The sequence below is a fragment of the Podarcis cretensis genome, assembly GCF_951804945.1.
Source record: "Podarcis cretensis genome assembly, chromosome: 5".
Classification (NCBI taxonomy): Eukaryota; Metazoa; Chordata; class Lepidosauria; order Squamata; family Lacertidae; genus Podarcis; species Podarcis cretensis.
Genome location: NC_137174.1, coordinates 60,324,728 through 60,352,421, shown reverse-complemented (window position 1 = coordinate 60,352,421; position 27,694 = coordinate 60,324,728). Strand labels below are relative to the sequence as shown.

Genomic DNA, 27,694 nt, shown 5'->3' with positions numbered 1-27,694 from the left:
CCGAAACCCAGAAGTAAGTGCTCTGGCTTTCAAATGTTCCTCAGAATACAAACGTCCAGTGCTGATTCCAGTGTACAAAAACCTAGCTGTTGGCCAATTGGAACTTAAACGTTTCGGAAGCTGAACGGTCGAGTTCTGAGGTACTATTGTAACTGTTACTTAATTCCCATGGTTGCTGTTAGCTTGAAGGATTGAAAAGGAGCATAAAGCACGCCACCCTTTATAAGAGAACTCTGTAAGTCACATCATCAGTAGACAAAGGCAAGGCAAATGCAGCTACACCATGCAGGCCCTGTCAGCATTAAATACATCTGTAACAGGACACAACTCACACCATCATTTTGAACAAAGCAGTAGAATCCAGTCATATTGCAAGGGAGTTTTATTTGAAAAACCATAAAGTTTGAAAAATACGTTCAATTTCTCAGGGGAAACAAAAGCTTATATAAAATGAACAAAAATATTTGGTACAAATATTCATAAAAGGGTTGTGAAAAACAGTTACAGTTCTACCACTGTGATTCTCCCCACTCCATCAGTCAACTATTAAAGGAAATTAGCATGGAAAGCATTGCTTGGATTTTTTTAAAAAATTCATTATGCACCTGAAATATTTATTAAAGGTGATTGAACATTTTAAATAAGACATGAACTGGAAAGAACCGTCATAGCAACCTCTTTCAGATTTCAAATCTCCAAAGGAAGGCAGAATGATCAAGCATCTCTTGCATTCTCGAAGCAAGAAAAGCATGGGGTGTGTGGAATCTCTCTCTCTCTTGTGAGTGGCCAAAAAGAAGAATTCAGATCAATAAATAGGTCCAATATCAACCCTAAAGATCCCCATCATTTGGAATGGAGTACCAGAGTCCTCTTTTCTGTGCTGCAAGCGCAAAGGAGGTGCTTTCAACGCTGACACCCAACATCTATGCATTGCAGTGTGAGGAGAAACAACTCGGGTCCGCAAGTCACCGCTTGGGATTATCCAGAAGCTCAGCGTGCAAAAACACTCCGCATTCCAGAAGGTGGAGGTTCCTCTCCTTTCCAAGACTCTGTTGTGAAACTGTAACAGTCTCCATAAAGATGCACTTGCCCCACCTGGGTGCTCAGTTGCTGTTCCTTTGTGGGATGGGGAGATTTTCATGAAGGTACTTCATACTTCCTTGCTCAGAGAAATCGGAAACGATGTGATTCTCCCCTCTTAGCAGCCACTTTGTGGTCAACAGCCCCTCAATTCCAACTGGCCCACGGGCATGGATGCGCGATGTACTGATGCCAACCTCAGCCCCTGTGTGCAGAGAATAGAACAACTGGGTTGAAGAGGGCAGGAAGGAAATTCTCCAGCCTAATGGCACAAGTCAAGTTGACCAGACCTCGTTCACCCATATTTCAAGATCCCCCCCAACTTTCTCTCATCCTTCTTGCACTGCATTTGAGCTCTGGAGCTGCCAATTTGCTCCTTCACCTTCATGAGGTTTAGACAACTAAGGATTTGCGGTTTCATCTTCTGGTGCAGCCCCACAATGAATGTTTGAAGGAAAGCAGCTAATTCCTCAGTGCCCACCGAGTAATTTATCTTAAGGGTTTTTTCTCGCAGAATTGCCACATTGTGCGGGACTTAATGCAGAGTTTGCTTACAGACCTGCGCTTTACCCTTATGCAAATATATGTGTTGCCATAGATTACTCCAAGCGGCAGTCACTCTTTCGTCACTGACTGCCTCAGCTGAATCTCTCCTACAGTACATCTATAATAATAATAATAATAATAATAAAATTATAACATGTCCATCTGACTGGGTTGTGCCAGCCACTTTAGGTAGTTTCCAACATAATATCTAAAGATCAAGCATTATAAATTTTCTGATACAGGGCTGCCTTCAGATGTGTTCTAAAAGTCAGATCGTTATTTATCTCCTTGGCATCTGTTGGCAGGGCATTCCAAAGGGCAGGTGCCACCACCGAGAAGGCCCTTTACCTGGTTCCCTGTAAGTTCACTTCTTGCAGTGAGGGAACTGCCAGAAGGCCCTCGGAGCTGGACCTCAGTGTCTGGGCTGAACAATGGGGGTGGAGAAGCTCCTTAAGGTAAACTGGGCTGAGATCGTTTAGGGCTTTAAAGGTCAGCATCAACACTCTGAATTGTGTTCAGAAACGTCCTTTGAATTAGGCCAGTCTTCCCCAATTCTGGGTTCCCAGATGTTGTTGGACTACAACTCCCATCATGCCTGACCAAGGGTCATGCTGGCTGGGAATGATGGAGACTGTAGTCCAACAACATCAGGAGATCCAAGGTTGGAGAAGGCCATTCTCTACATTGTCATAAATGCTCTTGTTTATGGTAGCCTTTACCTCCAACTCTCCCTTTGAGATGGCCTGGATCTCTCTAATTCTAAAATACTCCAAAGCTTTAAAAAGAAGTTCCAAGTAAATCTCCTTAAATATTCTTAACTTTAAAGGTGACCATGTATACACCTTGAACACTCTCAACCTCACACAAAATGTGCAACTTGCTCACCAGTGGCACACGGCACCCATCGTGCTCCCTTACCTAGCCCAAAGCGATAGCCATCCGAGAAGCGGGTGCTGGCGTTCCAGAACACACAGGCACTGTCCAGGTGCTGGAGGAAGAACTCTGCTGTTTTCTCTGGGGGTGACAAAAGGATTTTTTTAAACACAGCTGCTTTACAATAGAACTGTGCCAAATGTGGGCTGAAACAGAATGGTCACTTGTTTAGTAAAGGCCTTTTAGAATTTTTTTTTAATACCAGTGCAGCCTTTTATTATATTTAAAATGCTTGTTGATGCTTTGTTGTTAACCAGTCTGTGTTGCAAAGGTGGGCAGGATAGAAGCTTGAGTATGAATAAATTTTGTATTATGTCTCTTTGCAAGGGGGACTTGCAACAAACGAAGCTGCTGTGTGGAATACTCCTGCTCAAGGTTCCAGCCAGCCAGTCATGGCTTGTTGCAGGATATTCCATCCCATTTCCCCACTGCTTTTTTCATGTTCAGTCCTCATTGGAGCTTTTGCTCCCTTCCTCTTGGTTGGTCCTGTTTTGACTACTTAAGACGGGCACTCAGATGAGAGGCAGGACTGAGATTTGGATATGCTTTGCGGTTCAGACTGTGGGAAGTCGTAAAATCAAAATTACAATTTGGAAGACTATTTGATTTTTTTATCTTAGTTTTTTATTATTGGATTATGATTTGATATGTTAATTGGTTGTTTTTTATTGGAAAATTAAACGCTCTCACAAAAAAAGAGAGAGAAAAAGACGGGCACTCAGAAAATGAGCTTGCCATTCATTTATATTGTTCTTCTTCTCCGTAGAAAAGTAAATGTTTACAGCAGGGAGCTGAACACTCAACAAGAACAAGCAGTTTTAGAAACGAGGGAACAAGATACCAGCAAAATTTGCAATGTTACTTTTAGAGAGTGCTTTTTTTCTTAAAAAATGTTTAGGGGTACTTTCATTTTGACTCAAGAAAACCACCCTTTTATAGTTCAAATCGGGAAAAATAAATACAGTATATGGACAAAAGTACAAAGATTCACAAAATGTTTAGGGGCATGTGTCCCCCCAGAAAAAAGCACTGCTTTTAGAACATGGAAGTTGTTGCAGTTTCTTGAATGTTGATGGAACCCGAACAGCAATTTGGACATAGCCAGTGGGATTTGTGACTCAGCCCACCCCCCAGTCCCAAAATATCCACTGTTGGAGGCAGTATGCCTCTGTATACCAGATGGTGGGTATCACAAGGGGACAGAGTGCTATTACACTGATGTCCTGCTTGCAGTCCTGCTTGGTTGGCTACTGTGAGAACAGGATGCTGGACTAGATGGGCCTTTGGACTGATACAGTGTGACTCCTTATGTTCTTAGTGTGTGCTCCTCTTGCACTGTTCTGGTAACTCCAGCCACACAACAGAAACCCAGGCCACAGCTCCTCCCCACACCTGCAGCAGTGCCTGGGAAGGGCAATACAGGCAGGGGGAGGAGATGTGGCTTGGACTCCTCCAGTGTGGTCCAGATCACCAGATGTTTGTTCCTAGAGCAGCAAAGGAAGAGATACACATTGTGGAGGGTGCCAGGCCCTAGAAATGTAACTTCAGAAAAAAAGCCCCTCAGAGTTCCAACTGAGGCAATCCTGGAGCCCCCAAATGCAGAAATGCAGAAAGAAAGGAATGTAAATGCACACAAGATGTTAGACTGGCCACCAACCGTTCTCTGTGATGATTACATCTGTGTGGGAGCTCCCATATTTGTGGATGTGTTCAATAGCATCCTGTGCGCTGTCCACCACTTCAATGCAGCACTCCAGGTCCCCATATTCCGTGCGGAGTGATTTCACCTCCGAGGGGCTGAATGTCAGGTAGGAGGCAAACTTGGGGCCAGCGTGAACCTTCACCTGATGGAAGAACAAAACGTTTTCACTGCACATTCCTCCTCCAGGCACCTTCTATGCAAAGAGGGAAGCCAAACAATGCACAGACGGGCCATTGCTCAGTGATAAGCACACACACTGTTGCCCACACGAAAGATCCCCAGCCCAATCCCTGGCATCTCAGGAAAAAGGCCTCTTGTTTGAAACTCCAGAGAGCTGTTGATATGCAGAGTACAGTCAATACAGAGCTAGACAATCAGCATAAAGGAGTTTCCTATGTCCCTTCCTTTGTACTTTTGAAGGAAATTATCTTCCACTCTCTAGCACTTTCCTCACAGTAGCCTACTGCCACAGTCCCATCCTGTTTTACAGGCTTGGTGGCTGAATCTCATTCAATCCTGTTGTTCAAAGCTCTCAGGCTTCAAGTTAGTGGAGAAAGCATGTTCACAAGCCAACCCCAAGTCCTCCTTCAAGAATGCCCAACGCAGCAACTAACCTCTCACTATCTTTTAAGTTCTGCCCATCCCTACTACAGAAGAACAACAAGCAGAAGATTCCAATCTCCAAGAAGCTTGGACTAAGATAACTTCAACAGGAACCTACTTTCCATATATGCTTGTCTTCTATGGCTCTTCAGCCTAGGCAGAGGTACAGCGCAGATGCCTTCCAGGACCTTGGCACCAAGATGCATAATTAGAAACGTGGCTCAAAGTGCAATGTATGCTCAGGACAAGCCACACACTACTATAAAGACAAGGCTACTCCAAAAATAAATCTGTATCATTCTGCAACTGGAGCAGGCGGACACTCCTCAAGGTTTGCATCTGCAGCATCCATTCTTAGCTGGCATCTCACTGAGCAGAAATTCGTGGCAGCCACTCTCTCACGTTCAGCCTGTTCCAGCCGTCTTTACTTACCTGTTCCACTCGCAACATGTCAATGATCTGGTCAAAGACGGGAGTTCTCAGCAAGTCCCGGTGTATTAGGAGAGTCTCGAGCGCATTGCAGGCTGCAGGATATTCACACTTCGAGTCTCTCACTGGATGAAGGACAAATTGTTGATTACAAAGGTGCTGCACAGATATTGGGCATGCAGGATCTATACTGGGGTTTTGTTTTGTTTTTTACTAGAATCCACCAACCGTAGCCAATTGCTTAGGGAGTGGAGCTAGTCACCTATTGCACCCCATGAACTGGGATTGCCTGTGGACAAAGGTACAAATATACATCCAAGTTACTAAAGATCAGGGATTCTAACAGCCTAGTTTAGGAAGCAAAATTCTTTTCTTGCTACTTATGCTAAAAGAATTAGGAGTCAGAAACTGCCATTACCCTACTGAAAAGTATCCTCTGATCTACTGATCTACCAGTAGATCCCAATCTGACTTCCGTCCCTCCCCCTGCTGTAGAGCATCTGAAATAAATAGGTTAAGGAGGAGCATGTTGACCATCCATGCCCTCTCATGCCGATCACTTAGCCCAACCCTTTCAAGAAGAAGAAAAATCTCTGTCCTCTCATCTCACCTATTCTGGTGACCTTCTCCACACTGGCCTCCAAGTCCACATACACGTGACAAATTCCTTCACTGTGGCCCATCACTGGGATTCCTCTAGCAGATTTCTGGATATCCCGAACCAACTGAGACGAGCCACGGGGGATGATCAAATCTATCAGCTTGTCTAAACGGCAAAGGTCTTCCACCTCCTCCCTGGTATTCACCTGTAAAGACCACGCCAGGAGTTATAGAGGTTGCCCATGGAAGAATAAACACAGTATGGGACAAAACAGAGAATACATACCCAACAGTAGGGAAACTGCCCAGCTATTTGGACACAATTGATTTTGTGTGTGTGTGTGTGTGTGTGTGTGTGTGTACACAACAGAAAATAAGTAGCTTGTCAAAGCACCTGGACAGAAGGTAACAAGTCCCAAAGCAGCACAGTAACATTCATGGGGTGATCGCCTGGAAATAGCTCTGAATGGATCACAATTCCAAATTACAGACATTTCCAGGATCCCTGCCCAGTCCCAAAGAACTGCCTGCCATGTTATTTTATTTTATCTTATCAAAAAATAAAATATTTGTTTTAGGTACTCAACACAAAGAAACACCAACCAACCTGAAGCAAGATTTAAGCAGCCTAACACATTTCAATTAAAAATGCATCTTCCTCTTTTCATAAAAGGGGGGGGGGAGAAATACTTTAATGAAATTCTTTCTGCCAGGGTTCTCTTTCAGGCACCATTAACCGTTATTTCTTTTTAACTCAGAATATGTGGAACTTTAATTTTTTTCATTCAGTAATATATCAGGTTCTGACCCCCCCCCCTTTGACGCTGCCCTCCCATCCTGTGTTTTGTCACCACGGTGCTGCCCCCTCCCCGCTTTCTGCTCATAGGCACTTACCAGCTGCACCGCGTCCTTCACCCCATGGATGGAAAGGGCTTCTTGAGTCAGATGGTGAAGGATTTGGTTGCTGTGCGATGCCTCTTTCCCTCCTTTCAGCAGTAAGCCATTTCCACTGGCAATGGCCAAAGCAGATACCTGCCAGAAAGAAGGGAGTGTGAGGAAGACAAGCACGAAAGAACACATTTATAAGCATAGCAGCAGCTAACAATTATAATGTATTGTGAGAGTGCTGTGAACCATTTCTGATTTAACAATAATAAATGTAAAAAGGTAAAGGTAAAGGTATCCCTGGGGACGCAGGTGGCACTGTGGGTTAAAGCCTCAGCGCCTAGGACTTGCCGATCGAAAGGTCGGCGGTTCGAATCCCTGCGGCGGGGTGCGCTCCCGCTGCTCGGTCCCAGCGCCTGCCAACCTAGCAGTTCGAAAGCACCTCCGGGTGCAAGTAGATAAATAGGGACCGCTTACCAGCGGGAAGGTAAACGGCGTTTCCGTGTGCGACTCTGGCTCGCCAGAGCAGCGATGTCATGCTGGCCACATGACCCGGAAGTGTCTCCGGACAGCGCTGGCCCCTGGCCTCTTAAGTGAGATGGGCGCACAACCCCAGAGTCTGTCAAGACTGGCCCGTATGGGCAGGGGTACCTTTACCTTTACCTTTAAAGGTATCCCTGCCTGTACGGACCAGTCGTGACCGACTCTAGGGTTGCGCGCTCATCTCACTCAAGAGGCCGGGAGCCGGCGCCGTCCGAAGACACTTCCGGGTCACATGGCCAGCGTGACGAAGCTGCAACTGGTGAGCCAGCACCAGTGCCGCACACGGAAACGCTGTTTACCTTCCTGCTATAAAGCGGTACCTATTTATCTACTTGCACTTAGGGGTGCTTTCGAACTGCTAGGTGGGCAGGAGCTGGGACCGAACAACGGGAGCTCACCCTGCCGTGGGGATTCGAACCGCCGACCTTACGATCAGCAAGTCCTAGGCACTGAGGTTTTACCCATAGCGTCACCCGCGTTATAATAATAAATGTCAGTGCCATATTTCATAGGCAGCCAATGTTGTGTCCTACGCTGCTCAACTACAATAACCATCAGGCCCAGTCAGCATAGCCAATGCTCAGGGATGATGGGAGTTGCAGTCCAACAACACCTAGAGGACAATGCAGTGGCTACTCTTACTTATACCTCTTATTTTGAATCTTCATTCCCCTTGTCCCTTTCTTCCTCTCCTCACCACCATTCCCTCACTTTTTGACAATATAAAACACTGAATGGGTTATGGTCCCATCAAGCTCAGATCTGTCACTTTGCTGTATTTCAATAGTAATGCTTCCAAGGTTGCAATGCTGCGTGTTTTTCTGCTAAAGCTTTGTTTTTGGAAGGTCGTAATTAATGGTGGGTATGCAATATATCTGGCTGGGAAGCAGAGGAGTTGCTATGACTATGTCCCTTTGGAACTCCTGATCAAACTTCAAGGAAAGATGCATAGCTCCAGAGGCTACTCAGGCTGCGCAACTTTTTAAAAGGACCCAATGGAGGACACTATACAAAATAAAGGACAAACTATCAAGCTGGCTACAACACATTCACATCCTAACCACAACACACAAACCTCAATTGGCAACACTTTCAGTACTAATTATTTCCCTCCCCGGGGGAGCAAGGTGCGGAAATCCACAATCAGAGACCTTCACAGCTCATAGCAAGTTATATTTGCTTTCTTTCTCAGGTGACTTCTTCACACACCTGGGGGAGACAATCGGGCCGGGATTCAAAAATCACTAATAAGACCCCAATAGGCACAGTCACTTGCTCCAGCTCCAAATCCTTCGCTACACGTGTTCTTCGAAGGACACGGCCAACACTATCTTGTGATGATGCTGCAATCTGTCGCAGCCCAATGGCCAAACTATTCAGCTTGGAGGTTGACAGGCTGAGTCTCTTCAACAAAGGAAGGGCCAGTCTTCCTGAAATGGAAGCAGAAGCCAGCAAGTCAGACTTCATTTAATGAATGATTAGAATGAAGCAACAGAAATGAAGACTTCAATCTGAACACTGAGTCAGCAGATGGAAGTAAAAACTTAATTTGAAAAAAATCAATACAAAGGTGACAATGTTCAGTACAATCAAAGAACTTATCACATTATCCTTTCCTGCAATCTGTGTTTCGGCTGGTCTAATGAAACACATGAATGGCTTTATGTAGAAAAAAAGATCCCTGGGTTTGCATCCATGGAGAAGTCATAGGCTTTTATGGAATAGGAAAAGCCTTTGTGACCTTGTTGCAAGACCTTCACCTGGTTCCTTTAGACAACTGTGAAACTAGGCTGTCTAAAGATTTTGGCTAGAAAGATTTCCTTTCTGTTTTGAAGCTGAAGTAACCCCTTGGGTAGCATGAACAACAAAGGTGCTCAGGTGAAACAAAAACAAAGTCTCAATGTTAAAGGAGCATTTGGCCAAAGGCTTTCTAAGATTTCTTCATCTTATCTTTATACAGTGGTGCCCCGCAAAACGAATGCCTCACAAGACGGAAAACCCGCTAGACGAAAGGGATTTCCGCTTTGGAGGTGCTTCGCAAAACGAATTTCCTATGGGCTTGCTTCGCAAGACGAAAATGTCTTGCAAGTTCCTGCGTTTTTTTTCCCTTTCCCCCCTTTTTCTAAGCCGCTTATCAGCTGATCCACTAAGCCGCTAAGCCGCTTAACAGCTGATCCGCTAAGCCGCTTATCAGCTGATCCGCTAAGCCGCTTATCAGCTGATCCGCTAAGCCGCTTATCAGCTGATCCGCTAAGCCGCTAATAGCGCTAATCCGCTAATGGGCTTGCTTCGCAAGACGAAAAAACCGCAAGACGAAGAGACTCGCGGAATGGATTCTTTTCGTCTTGCGAGGCACCACTGTAGTCTGTTGAAGTAATAAATGACAGCCTCAGACATCTCCAGCATCACCCGCTTGGCCTGATGAGAAATTGTTCTCACCACATACCCAACACGGACTCCACCTGCCTTACCTTTATGTTCAGCTTCTTCCAAATCTTTTTTGTTGGCCTGAAGAATCTCTTCTCGCTGGTCTGTCAGAAGGTCAGCAAGATGATAGATGATCTCTGCTCTCTGTAGTAAAATAGACAGGGGACCACCATCAGGCATTTGATTGTGACCAGCTCTCTGGTCACCATATTGACATAGGAGATGTTGTTAGCTCCTTCAGACCCACAGCCCAATCTCTCACTGAGTTGCGAGGCTCTTTAGTTTATCTCCAAGACTGCTCATCTATTCTTCAGTCAAGCCGCTGGATAGGTATCCTTGCCAGTTCAGTTTATTCCCCCTGGAGCACCTGCTCTACAAAAATCAACCTCCCCTCCCTTCTCCCCACATCCTAACCATGGTAGAAGGTGCCACATGCTCCAAGTGGACTGATCTTCAGATTTCAAAGCCTAGATCCTGCTGCTTGAGCTATGGCATAGATCAGCCTTCCTGATGTTTTGGACTATAACTCCCATAATCCCATAATCCCTGACCACTGGGCCATGCTAGCTGGGACTGATGGAGTTGGGAGCCCAAAATATCTGCAACTTGGGGGAAGATGAATCTAGGCTATGAAGATCCCACGGAACATGCTTCATGAATAAGGCATGCACAACTCTCAGCCTGTACTACTCTTGTGGTCCCTTCCAATTCTATGATTCTAAGCCAAACAAGATTCCAAAAGCCACATTATCATGACCCACTAGGAGCTTGACAATCACAGTTTTGAAGTCCAAGGCAGGCAAAAAAGCAGGAATTTTATTGAGCTACTGACGGCCAGAGGGATGAATTTAGCTCAGCAGGTCTTAAAAAATAGCAGGCCTGTTCTGTATTATATAGTATATGTACTCTTTGACAGATGTTTCATGACTGTGTCAAATTGCATGCTTGCAGAAGTGAAACTCAATGTACTTGATCAGTCTTAATAATAGTAAATAAAGCTTGATTTTGAAAACAACTAGTGCAGATTCCAAAGTATCCTTTCCACCTATTATATGGGAAAACTTAAACCTTCAACATTTGTGCAAGCTGTTCATCTCAGTCGGGGGCTATTGCCTTTTTTTGCATTTACTACAAATGCCCTGTATGTGCTCTCAAGGCTGTAATATACATTATGTGACTGACTGGGCTGGTTACCTGTTCAGGCTGAAGTGCTGCCAAACTCCTGCCTCCTGTTCGAGCCATTTCAGCCTGCTGTTCCACGGTTGGGCCTTTAAAAAATAAAAAAGCAGAGGGTGGTTACCTACTAACTCTCATCACGCTAATTCTGGCCACCACATACTCAATACAGAATATTTAGAAGAGTTTATTTTTGCTTCTCCCACTCTTGAATCAAAACATGGCTGAACACGCCACCCCACAAGTCCAGAGAAAAGGGTGCACATTGGAGAAGCAACATTTACACCCTAAATGTTTAGCAGGACAACCCCTAAAGTGGCCTTAAATACCCTTCTGTCTCATACAATAAAAGCATAAATAGTTTCATTCTCACAGTTCTTTTGTGGTTTTTATTCTACAGCTGAAGTAACCAGCTGCCTCCAGCCTCCCCAAAATTCTGCACCATGAGTGTCATTCTTTGTTCCCCACAAATTACGGACCTGACCATGCTAACCTACCTGCAGGCTTCACCTCTGAAAAAAACGTGCCCACTTTCTTCCCTTCCACAATGTCTGTGATGACATGGCCAGAGATCTTGGGATGAGTTCCATTGGCAATCACTACCGAGGTACCTCCCTGGAGAGCCCACAGGGCAGCTTTCACCTGCAAATGAAGAATATTTTTAAATGCATGTTTTCAAACAAAAGAGCATTGTTGTTTGCTGTAATTTCTGGTAGGAGTGTAAAAACTCTTTTGAGGATCAACACTTTTTCAAGACATAAAAAACAGAGGTAACTTTCCCCATTAGCCAGGAATGGGGAATCTGTGATCTTCCAGATGTTGTTGGACTCTAACCCCCAACAGCATCACTAATGGTCAGGGATGATGGGAGTTGTAGTCTGGAGGGCCACAGGTTTCTCATTACTGCCATAAGCAGCTCGTAGTTTATCTCACAGGCATGGCATAGGATGCAACAGAAAAGTGTTTTTATAAAATAATTATAGAAAATTAACATGTTATAAAGGCTAAGCGGGGTCTTAAAATATTGCAAAGTGCCCTCCTATTTTCCCCAGTAAATGGACACAAACACAGCAGAAAGGTGAGGAGCTTGACCAACCTTGGCTTCCATGCCTCCCATTCCCACCCGAGATTTGGTTCCAAAAGTCACAGACTGCTGATCTCCAGGATAAAATATGTCGATGAGCTTTGCATCATCTGAGCCTGGGGGGCTATCAAAGAGTCCTGAAATGGAACGGTGGAAATGAGCTACATACCTTTAATATCATTATGGTTGAAAAACAATGCACATACATTTGTAAAATAAATCTTTGACCTCTACCATTCAGACAAGAAAAGAAAAAAGACTGAGGTAACTGGATCCGCTGAACCATAGGGACTGCATTGCTAGTATTGAGTCATCCAGTTGGACCGTAAGCTATCACACTAAGGGATAGCCAGAGTCAGAATTTAGAAGCAAAAGGCAGAATATGATACCTCAGGTCAAGTGATATGGGAAGAGGTGAATCCATTTCTAAGCTCTAAGAAACTGTCAGCAGTCCCAAGACACATAATGTATACTCTGCTCCTCTGTTTCTAACCAGCATGAATAAAGCAATGACTAATCCCTTCTCCTTTAAAAGCGTGCACTGTGAATATTGCAGTGTTCTGGCTGACTACAATGAGCCTCACAGTCAATTCCCTAAATTTCCTCTTCCTGAACCGCAGCGCTGAAAAGAATCACAAAGCTGCATTGGCCATTTTGCCAGAAACAGAACAACTCTCGTACCCTCAACATCTGAAAGAACAATCAGCAGGTCGGTCTTCATTTCCACAGCCAGACGGGCTGCTAAGCTGTCGTTGTCCTTCACACTAATTACCTGGAACACACATTGTAAAAGTCAGCAATACTAGCCAGGCGAGAGCTAACCCAATGCCCAAGCAATTCATAGAAAAGCAAAGCAACAGGAGATGGTTATGAGTCATACTACCAGCCTCGAGTCGACAGCTAGCCTCGCAAGCAACACCAAATAGCCAGATCTACTACATCTACAAGCAGCAAGTCACCTTGGAGAATCCAGAGCGTTATGACGTTAGCGTGCACTACAGCCCGGAGTCAGCGTGTTAGCGGGTCCACGAGCGGGCGAGCAACCACCACCCACTGCAATGCACTACCCACGTTTACCCCCTGAAGATCACTGTTTGGCTCTGGGGGAGGAACCACAGCATCGTTGGTGTTGATTATGGGGACAATGTTCATCCGCAACAGTTCGTGCAGCGTCCCATTTAAATTCCGACGCTTCTGCTCGTCGTGGAAATCCAAGTTGGTGACTAAAATCTGGAAGGAAGAAAAGAACTGCTCTGACAAAAATTATCCACTATCAGTTTCGGCATGAAGAGGGCCGCCAAGCGTGCAAGTTACAAACGAACTAGCTAAATTCTTACAACAAAGGAAATGGAAGTTCTGTTAAGTCAAAGCAAACAAAGCGAGGGGTCGATGTACAAACCACTTCAGATGTAAAAGATCGGCTAGCCTGTTGTGAAATCTGAAATGCAATTATCATGGCCTTATTGGGGGGAGGAAAGGGGGAGTATTAAGTTGGGCAAAGCAAAGGAAGGGATGGAGGGGTAAGGTGTTGGCATGTACTGAACTGGGGGGCCCTAGCGTTGGAATAGGCTTCCTGGCAAATAGCATGAAAGAGAGTCTTCTTCCAGGAGTCAAGAGAGAACTTGCATGGTGCCCAAGGCAGCTGATACATTCTGAGGAGGAGTGTGTACAAAGTTCCCTACCTGGGCTGCACAGATGCTGTACTGTGTGAACATGGCCTCATAGAGAGCCATCAGCCCGCTCTGACCGGCAGCTGCACAGGCTCGAGCCTCCAGCACGGGAATCGCCTGCAAAGATTATAGAACAAGTCAGTCAGGAACAGTGGTTTCTGCACCACCACCGAAGAACCCAGGTCGCTCTCCCACTTGCTTACCATGTCCTTGAGCTGGTTCTGCCCTGAGTGGAGAGCCTGCCTCACACTCTGAGAGAGCAAGATCTCGTGACGCAGCCGCTGCTTCCCAAAGGCCACAGCCCCGCTGGTGACGATCATCATCTCCCGGCCCTGGTTTTGCAACATGGATACCTGCAGGCCCGAGAGAAACAACTCTTAGTCGAATTTAAAGCCATCTTACCTTGCTTCCAATTTTTAGACGCTGTTGCGATCATTCTGTAGGAAAACATTTCTCCAAAGCAGTAAGAATGTAAGCTTTCTTGGGTTTATATAATGTTGCCTAGCAAACAGGGTAACTGGGAAGGAAAAGGCCAACTCGGAGACAATCCCTACTCTTTGGAATATGTTGGGGAAATAAATATAACCACGCCTTCTCCCTATAACACCCTAGGTTTATCAGTTTCATGAATATGGCACTCCTGCCTCAACATGACTGCAGCAACACCTCGGTGGGAGATGTTTTGGGAGATGCATTAGTACTCTGTTACATCTTTAAAATGAGGATTATTTATTCTCCTTATGTTACTTCCACACTTTGGGGGTTGCCATCATTGCAAGATAACATAGGCAGATCCTGAGATACCGTTAGTCTTGGTGGGAGTCTCAAAAGCATTGCCTTTTAATGTTAATATTTTAATATTAATCATGTGTTTTAATATTAAACCATATTTCTGCCCCTCCGCACTCTACTGCTCATTACATTTAAGCCCTGCCTTCAACTGTTATCTGTGTATTCAAATATTCCTCTAATCCAGTGGTTCCCAATTAGCTAAGTAATGCAGATCCCCTGTTTTTCAAAAGGCAAGCCTTGGACATCCCTACTTTTGGAAATAATAATAATAATTTTATTATTTATACCCCACCCATCTGGCTAGGTTTCTCCAGCCACTCTGGGTGGTTGTTTTTATTATGTGAATGGTGCCACCATACCCTCCAACATGCCGCAGCGCAAAACATGTATTCTGGGCTGCACTCCTGTGTGAGTCATGTGACCTGTGTGAGTCATGTGACCATGTGAGGGCATGGCGCCCAAAAGCAGGATGTTCTGGTCAGTTGTTGGGTATGTGCCATGGACCCCCTTAGGGGGGGGGGTTTACCACTGCTCTAATAATCCAGTCTTCTTCAGCTGATCTCAGGGTGGCATACAATGCAAGCAAATACCCAAATTAAAACAATAAAAACAACAGGAAATGGCAATCTTTGAAACACAGTGTGGGCTGCACATTTCTAGTAACAACCAGGATTAACTTAAAGCTAATGGCCTACCAGTGCCTGGGTATTCCAGCATAAAGTGGAGACAACTTTAACCACTGAGGTGCCTGGCAGGGTTTGGTAAGAAGAACAAGCAGCCAAATACCCACAGTGCCTCCCGGCCTGCTTACCTGCTCAACAATGGATGCTAGTCGCCCCAAGGCTAAGCCACATTCGTCTCCTCGAGTCACAACAGCGCTCCCCAGCTTCACCACAATCCTCTTGGCATGCTTCAGCTCGCTGCGGTGAGCAAAGGACTTGCCATGGGTTCGGCTGAGGGGCACCGTGATGAACGGGATGTTACTCCAGCCCCGAGCAGACTCATTCCTCAACACCAGGTTAGGAGCCAGTAGACCTGTGGTTAAAACACACAGCAAAGGCATTAGAGGCAAGTACATTGAACAAAAATCTCACCCCCCTTTTCCAGGTCCCAGGTCTGGAGAGAGTGGGGGAGTCTGAACATATCACCTGCCTCTACCTAGTGTCCAGCTTTTAAATGAGTGAGAAAAAAAACATTAGCCCAAGGAACACCTTTGCAGAGCAAAATAAGTATTCCAAGTACCACTTGACCAACTGACCAGAATATTCTGAAGTCATACTCTTGTCTCTTGGTCTCCTGGCAGTTATGTTGATACTTTAAATACCACGACCCACAGGAGACCCAACAAAAATCAAAGGGAGTGGGTCACCTTGTCATATCTCTGCCAACTGTGGCATCAGTCAGTGTTAAAGGCAAATATAATTTCCTCTACTCTGCATAACCTAAAGCTTGCATCTTGCATGCCTTATTATTATTATTATTATTATTATTATTATTATTATCCTGCCTTTTTGCCCTGACAGAACTCAAGGCAGCTTAGATACAATGATACACTTGGATACACTAAAAACATAGGAAAAAAACACCATTAAAACACAATTTAACATTTATAGAATCAAAACTAGCTACATATATTTTTAGCAGTGGTATGCTTGTTTTGTTTTTTGTTTTTTTTACCAGTTTATTAAAACAAAACCTTCACACTCCCTGTTGTTTATAATTGCCAGCTAACAAGCATGGTTTACATCACCACCTAGAGGTAAGGCCCTCGTTTCCCCCTTACATACATTCTTCATTTAGCTCCCCATTTGTGTTTATGCAACATGATACTGACAGACAAATAAGGAAATGGAACTACTGACTTTATGGAAGCCATGTCCTTTTCCTTTAGGCTGAACGTCAGCCAAGACAGCTAAAGGCTTGAAGAAACTATATTTCTGCAGCAATGCTTCAACAAGCCAGTAGGGGGCAGAGTAACACAATACTTTGCCAAAGCCATGCTGCTCACATTTTAGCAGTACAGTAGTAAGAATCAGGACACCTAGGTCTGGAATTTTAATTACTGAGAAATTCCCAATTCTGCAGTATTAACAGAAAGTCCTCTACCCACAGTTGCCTCCTCCTTTTTTCTAATTAATTTTTATTGATTTTCTTTTCTCATAACAATATCTATAATCATTACATAACATTCACATTTCAGTTTCCCCCTTCCCTGTTGACCTCCCTCAACTTCCATCCCTGGTTTATTACGTCTCATGTTGCATTCTGCTGTTTATATATACTTTATATTGTCATACTGTTAAATTTCTTGTTTTATTGTAAATAAAATTGTAAATGTTTATTTAAAATGTGCCAGTGAGTCTATGGGGTTATTTTTGTTTCTGCAAATATAATGTAAAAGGTTCCCATTCTTTTTCAAAGTCACTATTGTCCTTTTCACGCAATTTGTCTGTTAACTTTGCCAGCTCTGCATAGTTCATCAACTTTTCTTGCAATTGTTCCTTTTATGGTATTTCTCCAGTCTTCCAGTTCTGTGCTCTCAGAATTCTTGCTGCTGTTGGTAAAGGTAAAGGGACCCCTGACCATTAGGTCCAGTCGTGGACGACTCTGGGGTTGCGGCGCTCATCTCGCTTTATTGGCCGAGGGAGCTGGTGTACAGCTTCTGGGTCATGTGGCCAGCATGACTAAGCCGCTTCTGGTGAACCAGAGCAGTGCACAGAAACGCCGTTTACCTTCCCGCCGGAACGGTACCTATTTATCTACTTGCACTTTGACGTGCTTTCGAACTGCTAGGTTGGCTGGAGCAGGGACCGGAGCTCACCCCATCGCAGGGATTCGAACTGCCGACCTTCTGATCGGTAAGCCCTAGGCTCTGCAGTTTAGACCACAGTGCCACCCGCGTCCTATACGCTGCTGCTGTAGCGTATATAAACAATGTCTATTTTCTTTCGGCAGCTGTCCTAAAATTCCTATCAAAAAAGCTTCTGGTTTCTTTAACTAATGTCATTATAACATTTTTTTTCAGTTCATTGTATATCAGTCCACAGTTGCCCCCCTCTGATACATACAAGGGTGAGAGCCCGCCACGTCAGTCTGCCGCCAGAATTGTCCTGAAGAACGCAAGGAAGGCAGAAGAGCAGCTCGGCACAGCATCTTGATGGAATCAACAGGGCCTGCAAGAGAACAAGGAAGCCTGCATGATTCTCCATTATTCCTGTGTCCCAGGCAGTCTCCTCATGGCAAGTTGCAAGACAGCCCTGCAGCAAAGTTTAATATGTGAGAAGTGGCTCATCACTGCCACCCAGGATTTCCCTCCAGTGTTTCAGTGGAAGATTTGGGAGAAAGGTGAAAAATCTATTATGCATTGTTTTTCTTTTACAGAATGATGTGGAACGCTTTTTAAAAATAATGTTGCAGCCAGTTATGCTATTACAAAAACACATAGAGTTAAGATTCAATGGTAGTATTGTTACTTGCAGTATTAAACAAGCAACATTCTTCAGATCTTTACACTGGGAGTGCATTTTCCAAGTGGTAGAATACAAAGCATCTTCTCCACGTATCAGGTTCAGACTATGAGTCTGCTAAGCATATTGCTCCTTTAAGAAACAACAATGTACAATCCAGCCCCTGATTCTTCACTTGACTCAAATTCCTCCTAAGTCAAGTTTAAAGATACACAAATACAACCAAGGACCACCGAACTAACATGAGAGGGCAGCAAGAATTTGCTTCTTTTCGCTCTTGCACACCTTCCATTTTCTGAAGGCCATGAAACTCAGTGCAAAAGAAGCTATGGATTAGGCAGATGCTTGTTAGAGAAATAAACTTGAAATGCAATCAGTTTAAGAATGGAGGTTAAACAAACAACAACAACAGAAATATGGGTACAGGATAGCCAATTTTCTTTACAATTACTGTGAAGCTTGCTTCTGAGTGCACATGTATATGTAGCCAGCTCCTAATTAAATGTACACAAGATAGCAACCTTACGATATATGACTATCCAAATTTATTGCTGGTCTTTATTTTAGGTATTTTCTAAGCCCTTTCTCTTAAAAATATTATTTGTTCCCACTTCTGCAGTATAATACCAAGGCTAAGACCAGATAATAAATCTTTATTATAAAGCAGATAGTTTCACATGTTCAATTTACTTTTAATTTCTGGCAAAAACTAAGATATACCTAGGTTAGCGTGGAACAACTTGCAGCTCCAACACTGGATACATTTGTAACTATTGTTTGAATAAAACCAAGACCTTTAAAACTTGCAAATGTAGCACCAACTGTACAATTTCAGGTGTTCAGTTACACACTATATATTTCATGTTCTTGAAATAGTTAAGTAAGTTCGAATTTGGTAAGAAAGTATTACAGTACAGTATTACCGTTCCCCCCCCCCCCCAAATTGCATGCATGCATACATACGGTACATACACACCAGGAAAAGTGAGAAAACTTTGGCTCCCCTCCCACAGCACCACTACCAAGGACCTCCAGCATTCAGCCAGAGAACCTGCCTGTCTAACAGGGACTACACAATCTGCCAGAGATAGACACCTGGTACTGTGGGTTCAATGTCAAACCTGCTTCAGGCAGGAATTCAATCCTTCCTGAAACTGTTGCTGCTCCATTTGCACTGGAAGAAGAGAAGATGAAAACAGCAATTCCAAAGACCCCATCCCATTCTCATTTTGACAAGAGCAATAGCAAAAAGAGGATTTCCATGTTTCTCACCCAAGCATTTCAGATAAAGAGAGTCTGGAAGCCCTTGCAGAAAAGCACTCTGATAGACGCGCTAAGACAAGGGATAGCATCACACGATGACTCAGTGATGCTACAAGCCTCCGTTTTTGCCTTCAGCTCCTTAGCACTGGATTAGAGAAAGGAGACATATGCAGCCTGGATCCAAGTACTGTATTTCTGAAAGCATCGATTCCAGGTGCAGAAAAGCCCCAATGTCAAATAAGGGCCTGTCCCTGCTCTTCAAGAAGAAAAGCTGGGGGCAGGGATGTGGGAGGGGGAAAAGGGGAAACCGCAGATAGAAGGAACTGCAGAAGTGTCCAGAGTCGAGAGAGTTAATTCCTGAAAATCAAGCTGAAGCCAATTACAACTCCCTGGCAGCCGCCAATCCCTCAGCTGCTGCCTGGATGAGCCACATCAGCTCCAACAGAAAGACGGGAGAGCCCTGGAAGGAGCTGATGCAACCTGACTCCCAGCAGTCAAGGCATCACCTCCTCACACCCTACAGCTCAGCGGCTGATGAAAAAGTTCCACGTTGCAGCACAAAATCCAAGTTGAAGGCTGAAATGTCAACAAGTGTTCTAGATCTCCAGTGCAGACCAGATCTGACAGCCAGTAATCAGGCTCTCTCTGCCTCTTCAAAACACACACACACACACATACAGATTCACAGGTGTCTTCTCTCTAAGCACTTTCAACTCTGCTAAAGATGTGAAAATTGCATGCATGTTTCAAATGTGAACTACCTCTTTGCAAATATGGAAACCAGACCCTGCTTCCATGCATTTTAAAGGGGGGAAAAACATGCAGCAAAAATTTCATACCCAATATCTTACGATAAGTGTCCGAAAGCAGATTTGGTCATACCACATGCAAGGAAGGGTGACCTGGATGGAGATATTCCTTGCGCTGGTAATTATCCAGGAAGGCGAGGGAACCAGCTCTAGGAAAGTGCTACCATAGGGACTCCAGCAACCCAGATTGAGGGCTGTCCCGTATCTTGTTAAAGCAACACCTTATGCACATCTACTCAAAAGCTAAGCCCCGTTGTGTTCAATGGAAGTTACTGCTAAGTATGTCTATATAGCTCGACAGGCTTAAGAAGCATATTATCTTTATGTCAGCCTTGACCTCAGATGTAAAACTCACCATCTCACCTATAGCAGCATGCAAAAGTGGGGTTGACACACACCTTAAGGTTTATATGGATGCACTGCCCAGTGTCCGCCATCATTCCCTTTCAAAGATGTCTTCCATCTCTTTCATCCCCTAGAGCTCAGGGGAAGAGATGGTGCCTGGCATATGCTTCAGCTTTAATTTCCAATTCAAAATTGCTCATCGATTACACAATCCCAAATTATAGTGCCGCCCAGGTGTCGTTTCTCCAAGAGTTCCAGTGCAACCGCGTGCTTCGCTTTTCCACCACATAGCAGCACCATCAAATTTAAAGGACAACTTCTATATTGCTCTTGCCCAAGAGATGGGATACGGCCTGTGTGCTTCTGCTGGCCACTGAAGTAGTGAGAAGCATAACAATCTGGCTCTTACTAGCAAAAGAAACTCAACTTGTTGTCATCATGGGCAAAAGCATGTCAGATCTCAGCAATTCACAGAGATGTGGGACAATGAACTGCATCTCTGGACTCTTCTATGGGTTATGCTCTCTACAGACTCTTATCTTTGTCTCTTCCCAGTTATGTTCGTGTACTGTAAAGAAAACCACTCAGAACTTAAGAGTTTCAAAATACTCTGCTTTGAGACTTATGGTTTCACATGATTGCTGAAACTTTCTGTCAAGGACTGCAGTTGCTGAGCAGAACCAGGAAGAAGAAGAGGGCAGCCAGCCAAAAAAGCAGCAAATGGTTGCTAGGGGAATGCAGCATGCATAGAAACAAGGCTGTGGTCAGGATCTCATTGATGACCCCTCAACACACCACTTTTTCCGTGTGGATATAATCTCTGTAAAGGAAGTGTGTGTTCTGCAAAGTACAAATTGCTGATTTTGCTGTCAGATTTACCAGAATCAGCCAGCTAATGCATGTGACAGCAGTTCAGTCCATGTCGTTAACAAGCAGGAATAACAGGATAACAAAGGACTGAATTATGGGATAGCACTGGCCCTCCAGTAAGGCCCAAGTGAGGAAGAAGGGAAGGGGCAAAAGTACCAGTTCCTTAGCTAGAGTTCTAAGGAGTGCTCTGTGCAGGAAGAGAACCTGCATGTAGGACTGCGGAGCGAGTATGAAGAAGAGGGGCTGCAAATGGGGCTTGTGCATGCTTGGATGGGAATCTAGGGACAGCCTTCCCCAGTCTGATGCCCTCCAGATATTTTGGAGAACTTCCATCAGGCCTAGTTAGAATGGCCATGCTGGCTGGGGTTCATGGGAATTGTAGTTCAACACATCTGGAGGGCACCAGGCTGAGGAAGGCTCGTCTGGGGTACAGGTAAAGGTAAAGTGACCCCTGACCATTAGGTCCAGTCGTGGCCGACTCTGGGGTTGCGGCGCTCATCTCGCTTTATTGGCCGAGGGAGCCGGCGTACAGCTTCTGGGTCATTTGGCCAGCAGGACTAAGCCACTTCTGGCAAACCAGAGCAGCACACGGAAACTCCGTTTACCTTCCTGCCAGAGCGGTACCTATTTATCTACTTGCACTTTGACGTGCTTTCGAACTGCTAGGTTGGCAGGAGCAGGGACCGAGCAACGGGAGCTCTCCCCGTCGCGGGGATTCGAACCGCTGACCTTCTGATCAGCAAGTCCTAGGCTCTGTGGCTTAACCCACAGTGCCACCTATGAAATAGCTTTTTCTTCTTCTTTTGGTCACAAGTTATCTTGTACTGACAATTCCCCCCTGCCCCCCGTATTAAAGCTTCCTTAGGAAATTACCTACAAGGGGTCAGTTCAATATTTAACTATGGACTGAAGGCCATTTTCTGATTACTCCTCAGTACATAGCTACATGTAAATCTGATTCCTTAGAGGTGAATTCCCAAGGAAACTTCGCAAGAGGAGCATGACCAGAAAAGGTTGCCATGTGATGAATTCCCCCCCCCAAGCAACTTGTGTAGGTTTAACCTAACAGCTGGACTCTGTTGGAGGAATATGGGGGAAGGTTTTGTTCATCCTTTTTCCGTCCAGTCCATCCTTTAATTCTCCTACTCTTTGTCAGCATATGCACTTTCTCTGCCAGCTATTAATATACAGAAGTTTGAAGAAAAGAAAAAACTTTTGCAAACTTTGCACAAATAGGAGGCTTCACCATCACAGGATGTAACAATTACAAGGTAGCCTTTAAAAAAAAGAAAGAACTAGGTATCAGAGAATTACATTTCATTCAGGATCTGAAGCTAATCATGTGACCTCAGAAAGCTCAGTAAAATATTATGCATATACCACTGGCATTAGTTGGAGACAGGCTTCTGCACTGCATTCTCTATTAGCACGAACCAGTAAACCTTGTTTCGATATAGTACGTCCCTGTTTTTATTTCCAACCACTCAGCAGAAGTGAGCCTTAAATTAGGGGTGGAGAATCTTTTAATTCAAAGGCCACAATCCCCCAGGGGCAAGTGTTTGGCTAAAGCCCAAAGCAGGTATGGCCAGTTCCAAACATGGGTGGAGCCAAAGCCAGAAGTAGTTTTAGATCACCAATATACCTTCCTGCAAGATGGAAGTTATTCCAGGGAGGGGTAAAATTAAAAAACTCTCCTGGTGCTACAAGGGCAGAAGATGGCAACTCGCAATCTAATGGTACGGCAAGCTAAGGACAAATTTCAATGGCATAAAGTTGTCTCTGAGTATAATATTCTGGACAAATGTTGCTCTTAGAAGGTAATATCTTTGCTAATAGTTTCACTAACCTTCGCTAACCTTTCCATGGTTACCTTTGATCCCTCAAGTAATGCCACATGTCTTTGTGTACCCGCTTGCACCCCAGAGAGGTCACTTCAGTGCTGCCAACACAGCAAAAACAACGTAGGAGGCAGCAGTTACAAGTTACTGGTCTTTGCAGCCACAATAGGCACTGTGATTCTCCAGCAGTCTGACTTCACCCCCGGAGGCGCACTCCATTGTCTCTAGAGGCAGACGGATGCCAACACCAGCAACTCCTAGTGTAGCCATGTCTGCAAGCTTTAGAAGCAACTTTGTGTGAAGTCACAAAGCACAACCCAAGAATAGAAAGTTCATGACCGGAAATGCACTTGTGTCTTCAGTCCCAAAGTCCTACAATACTTGCTACTGTATTGTTGGGCAATACAGTTGTAACAGTGAACTATCTTTACAGGAGCAAGCCTAGGCAACCCTCAGACTTGTCTGCTTCCACACACTCCTCTCCTCCTCTGGCATGGCCACAAGGAGAAACTCTTGCTTCCATTTTTACTAATGGCAATCTCCACCCTCTGAGTTCCAGTCCTCATAACTACAACTCACTGCCTTCAAAAAAACAGTAATTTCATGGTGGATGAACTATAGCTTTCAGAACATATTGTTTATTAAACCAAACCAACAACATATAACAAGTGAATGTTCATAGGCTAAAAAGAATATTCATTAGAATGCTTGTTAACTCCAGCCATAGGTTTTTCGCTGAAATACTTACAAAATACAGAATTGTATCCACCTCAGTTTACTACTTTATTTTCAAGCTATACTGTGTGAAAAAAGACATGGAGGTATTCAAGTATATGCATCCATTAGCTAAAAGTGCTTAATATAAATAAGAAGGGGAGAAATATCATGTCAAGACTTACCCGTTCAGTTCTGGTTAGACTTACCGTAATTTCACACTTAAGTCCTGAAAGCTTCCCTTGGGAAAACTTGTTTAGAGCATAACAAGTTACTGCAAATCCAGCTTGTCTAGTCTGGCAATCTGCAGTGGCCCAACCAAGCTCAACATTTCAGAGGAAAACTACTGCTCCCCCCTCACCCCACTAATTATATAGCGATCCAATCAAGCAGTTCTAAATAAGGGGAAAATTCCGGTTCAAAGGCTAGAGCTAACAAAGGCACCAAAATAAGATTTAATCTCTGCCGTTGGAAAAATTGGCTGTTTAGAAGAGGCTAGAAAGACCTGGAAAAGAAAAAAGTTCCTTTTGCTGCAGTTATTAATAATTGCATAGCAAGAGAAACAAAGAGGTTTTGGGACAGTTAAATTCCCCTCTTCCAAAAGTTCACACACTTAATTTTACTGGGTTTTTTACTGTTTTGCTTCTGTGTATTTAGCACACTAAACAAAATGAAACGCTAAGATCCTGACCAAAATTGGACGTGCATATTTTATTTATTTTTTCCTGTTTAAGCTAGCCAGATATTATTAGTTTAATTTAAACTGGTTTCCTAGGATCTAACACTGCTTTTCATGCTGAAGAACCCCTATTTTTAGAAGTTCCCAAGCAACCATAATCTTAAATTGAGGAGCCTGCCAACTGAACATAAGAACTTAAGAGCCTTGCTGGCTCATGCCAAAGGCCCATCCGGTTCCAGCATGAGTGCAGTTCTTTCAGTGGCCAACCAGACACCTCCGGGAAGCCCAAAAGCAGAACCTGAGCACAACTGCACTCTCCCCATCTGCAATTCCCAGCAACTTCATGCTTCTTAATCAATTGTGCATGAAAGCTTATATTACAGTACATACAGCCTTGCATTTAACAGCTTGCCTTGTACAAGTGCATAAGCAGCCTGGCATGTGTGTGTGGGGGGGGGGATTGCTCCATTTCTCCTCTGCTAGCCATAGAGGAAGGAAAGTCTAGCAAGTGGGCTAGCAGAGGAGGTATAGCGTGATCCACCCCTTCTTTGACAGCAGTCAGTTGAGAGGGGGATCTTGTCTGAACACCCAGGACCTCCAGCCACACTGCCCAGGCTTGTGCCCCATTAAGGTCACTTTGGTGTTGCTAATGCAGCAAAAAACATTTTCTTACTAGCCTGAGAGGAGGGAGCGCAGCCAACATGGAAATGCAGGCTACTTTTTCTTGCAAACTAGTCATTTTTGTAGGCTTACTTACAAGACTCACAGATCTGTTCCTATTCAAGGTACCACAAAACTCACTTTTGCTGTAACAGACTCTGCAGCTGCACATCTAGAAATGATCTCCACATCTGCATCTACTTAGGTTTACAGTTTCCACTAAGCCTTTGTTCCTATATCCTATAATAAAAGTGGCCCAAGTTGGAAAAGAGAACCTCAGGAAAGGATTTGAGGTTTTGTTTTGATAAAAGGCCTATATTCCTTTCCATACAAGGTGGTGTTTGCAAGAGTCTTTCTACATATAGCAAGAGTCTTTCTACATATAGCAAGTTTGTCAGTGAGACTTTAAGCTTACATTACCTACTTAAGAGTGTCCACCCTGAACTCCCAACTTCTAGGCAGAATCAATTCCAGCTGATGTCCCAAATTCAATGCCTTGATTCATGCAATCTGCAAACACATAGCTTTTCCTCTCCAGCACCCAGGAGGGGGGAAAAACCCAGAGGGGAAAAACCCCACGTTTTTTTTCTCCTACCCATTGTTAAATAATGACCTCTTGCCCCTCTAATCCGAAAGGCAACATGATCTATAAAGATAGAGACAGAGGAGTTGAGAGTAGCACAGAGGAAAGGGTTACAGAGACAGATCTGTGTATATAAGCTTTAGAAAGGCTTTAGAAAGCAGCAGCAGAGCAGGGTTTGTGCAACTCACCAAAGTCAAAAGAACAGAGAAAGAATACATAATTTTAAAAGCAATCTTGCCCAGAGACTGGCTGACTGACAGTTTAGTTGTTTAAAAAAATGAAAGAAAGAAAGAAAGAAAGAAAGAAAGAAAGAAAAAGTTTGAGCAACATCACAACTCCAAAGAAAAGTGGGAGAAAGCTCACCCTTTAAAATACCCCTCTATAAGGTGAGAACTCAGCCTCATCCAAAGGTAGGATGCAGGTGTAACAACTGCACCCGCATTTATAAACACAAGAAGAGGGCATCAGGGTTAACACAAGTATTTATGGCAAGCCTGATTGATAAACATTTTGCATCCAGAATGAGACTTTGCCCTTCACTTTATAGTAATTTTGAAGTCTGCCCTCTCACAAGGAACTTATCTCAACTTTCCAAAAACGCAGAATAGCCTTTATCATGGGGGAAAGAGGCATAAGAGCAGGGGTTGTGATGGGATGCAAACTGCTCTGCAGAATCTGTGTTGCGCCTGCCTTTTCTTTCTTTTAATCTTAAAACGCATTATTCTGCACACACTTTTCTTAAAACACTGGAAGGCAGACGGCACTGCTAGACGCTTGGTGGCCTTTATCGTAAGATCAATCAGCTTCAGCCTAGATATATGCCAACAGATGATTCTAGGACTGTGCGTGACACTTCACACAAGGTGGGCGCAGCACCAAGGATGCTGGGCATGATGCAAGAGGCACCGTATATGTCATCACTCTCAACAAATGACCCAAGACAGCAGCAGCCGATGCCCCGGACTCTTAGAAAGGCTCTGCTGTATATTCAGCCCTCTTACGTCATACACAGAAGACAATATCCTGTATTTAAGTGCCCTGCTTTCATGCCCACAACCACCAGCGAGGGTTCAGCACCCCCGTCCCTAACCTGCCAATGGAAGCGTGGGGGGACGGGGCACAAATATATCTCTTTCCCACTTGGATCGCCCAGGGGGTTAAAAATGTGGGAGTGGGAATGGAGACTCTGCCCTCCCTCCAGGATGGATGGCAACCGGGTCCATCAGATCCCAGCCGGGTCCATTATCAGAGCCCGACTCGCTCTCAGTGGAGGATGGGGAGACCGGGGCGATCCTGAATCCCTCCTTTGGGGCGCAGGGTCCCCACCCCCAGTTCCGCCCCCTACGAGCTCTCGCAATGGGAAGAGAGAGAAGAGATCGCCGGCCCGCTTCCCCCCCCCCTGGTACGCCCCCCCGCGCGCCTCCGGCATCACTTACAAACTCTCCGGACGAGGAGCGGAGCGGAGCGCCCCCCGGATTCCCCCCAACACGATCCGGCCGGCGGGAGCGCTGTCAGCAGAGGCACTTCCGGCCAGGGACTCCGCCCCCTCCCTCCCCACTGCTTGCCTCGTGGCACCTGCCTCCCCTTAACGTGGGTGGGCTCCTTCCGCCCGACCCCCCCCCATCTGATTGCAAAGATCTTCAGATTTATTTATTTATTTGGCCGTGCAAAAATAAAATAAAATAAAATATGAAGCTTTGGAAGAGTTTCTCCTGCGAAGAGGAGCTGGCCTTCTCTTGCGGAAGAGGAATTGTTCTTGAAAGGATGCGCCGGGTAATGGCAGGGTCTAGCCCCCCCCCCCCCAAGTCAGTTTTCTACCTGGGGAAGAACGGAGCCTGTCCTCCGCGCCCTGTCAAGCTGCATCACTGCCCAAGGCCTGCCAGGCTGTTTGGGAACCTGAGGCAGAGAATGGCATCAGCAGCTCCCTCTGGCAGGAAAAGATGACAGCAACAAATGAAATAATTTAGCAACCTTGCCCTAGTTGCTAAGGCATGGA

General features: G+C 44.8%; 1 protein-coding gene across 5 annotated transcripts; it reads right to left on the bottom strand.

Moving 5' to 3' along the window:
- Positions 1 to 364: 364 nt before the first annotated feature.
- Positions 365 to 27,260, bottom strand: ALDH18A1 (aldehyde dehydrogenase 18 family member A1). 5 transcript variants are annotated; one of them, XM_079975802.1, is made up of 18 exons: positions 27,135 to 27,260; positions 17,539 to 17,643; positions 15,282 to 15,505; positions 13,882 to 14,031; positions 13,691 to 13,795; positions 13,080 to 13,256; positions 12,690 to 12,780; positions 12,021 to 12,145; positions 11,422 to 11,566; positions 10,943 to 11,016; positions 9,793 to 9,892; positions 8,531 to 8,751; positions 6,788 to 6,925; positions 5,904 to 6,099; positions 5,297 to 5,418; positions 4,217 to 4,403; positions 2,545 to 2,640; positions 365 to 1,285 (listed from the first exon to the last, which is right to left on the bottom strand). In XM_079975802.1, exons 2-18 carry the CDS (start codon positions 17,621 to 17,623, stop codon positions 1,104 to 1,106), a joined length of 2,418 nt encoding a protein of 805 aa, XP_079831928.1. In that variant the 5' UTR covers positions 17,624 to 17,643; positions 27,135 to 27,260; the 3' UTR covers positions 365 to 1,103. The 5 variants fall into 5 exon arrangements, with proteins under 5 accessions (XP_079831928.1, XP_079831930.1, XP_079831931.1 ...); XM_079975804.1 differs by having other exon boundaries at positions 13,086 to 13,256; XM_079975805.1 differs by having other exon boundaries at positions 13,080 to 13,238.
- Positions 27,261 to 27,694: the final 434 nt, after the last annotated feature.

Coding starts and splice junctions, on each gene's coding strand:
- ALDH18A1 (XM_079975802.1), bottom strand. CDS start 17,623: ATGCTGTGCCGAGCTGCTCTTCTGCCTTCCTTGCGTTCTTCAGGACAA. Junction 13,796..13,881: donor AGAACCAGCTCAAGGACATG/GTAAGCAAGTGG, acceptor TAATCTTTGCAG/GCGATTCCCGTGCTGGAGGC. Junction 12,781..13,079: donor GTGATCTTCAGGGGGTAAAC/GTGGGTAGTGCA, acceptor TGTGTGTTCCAG/GTAATTAGTGTGAAGGACAA.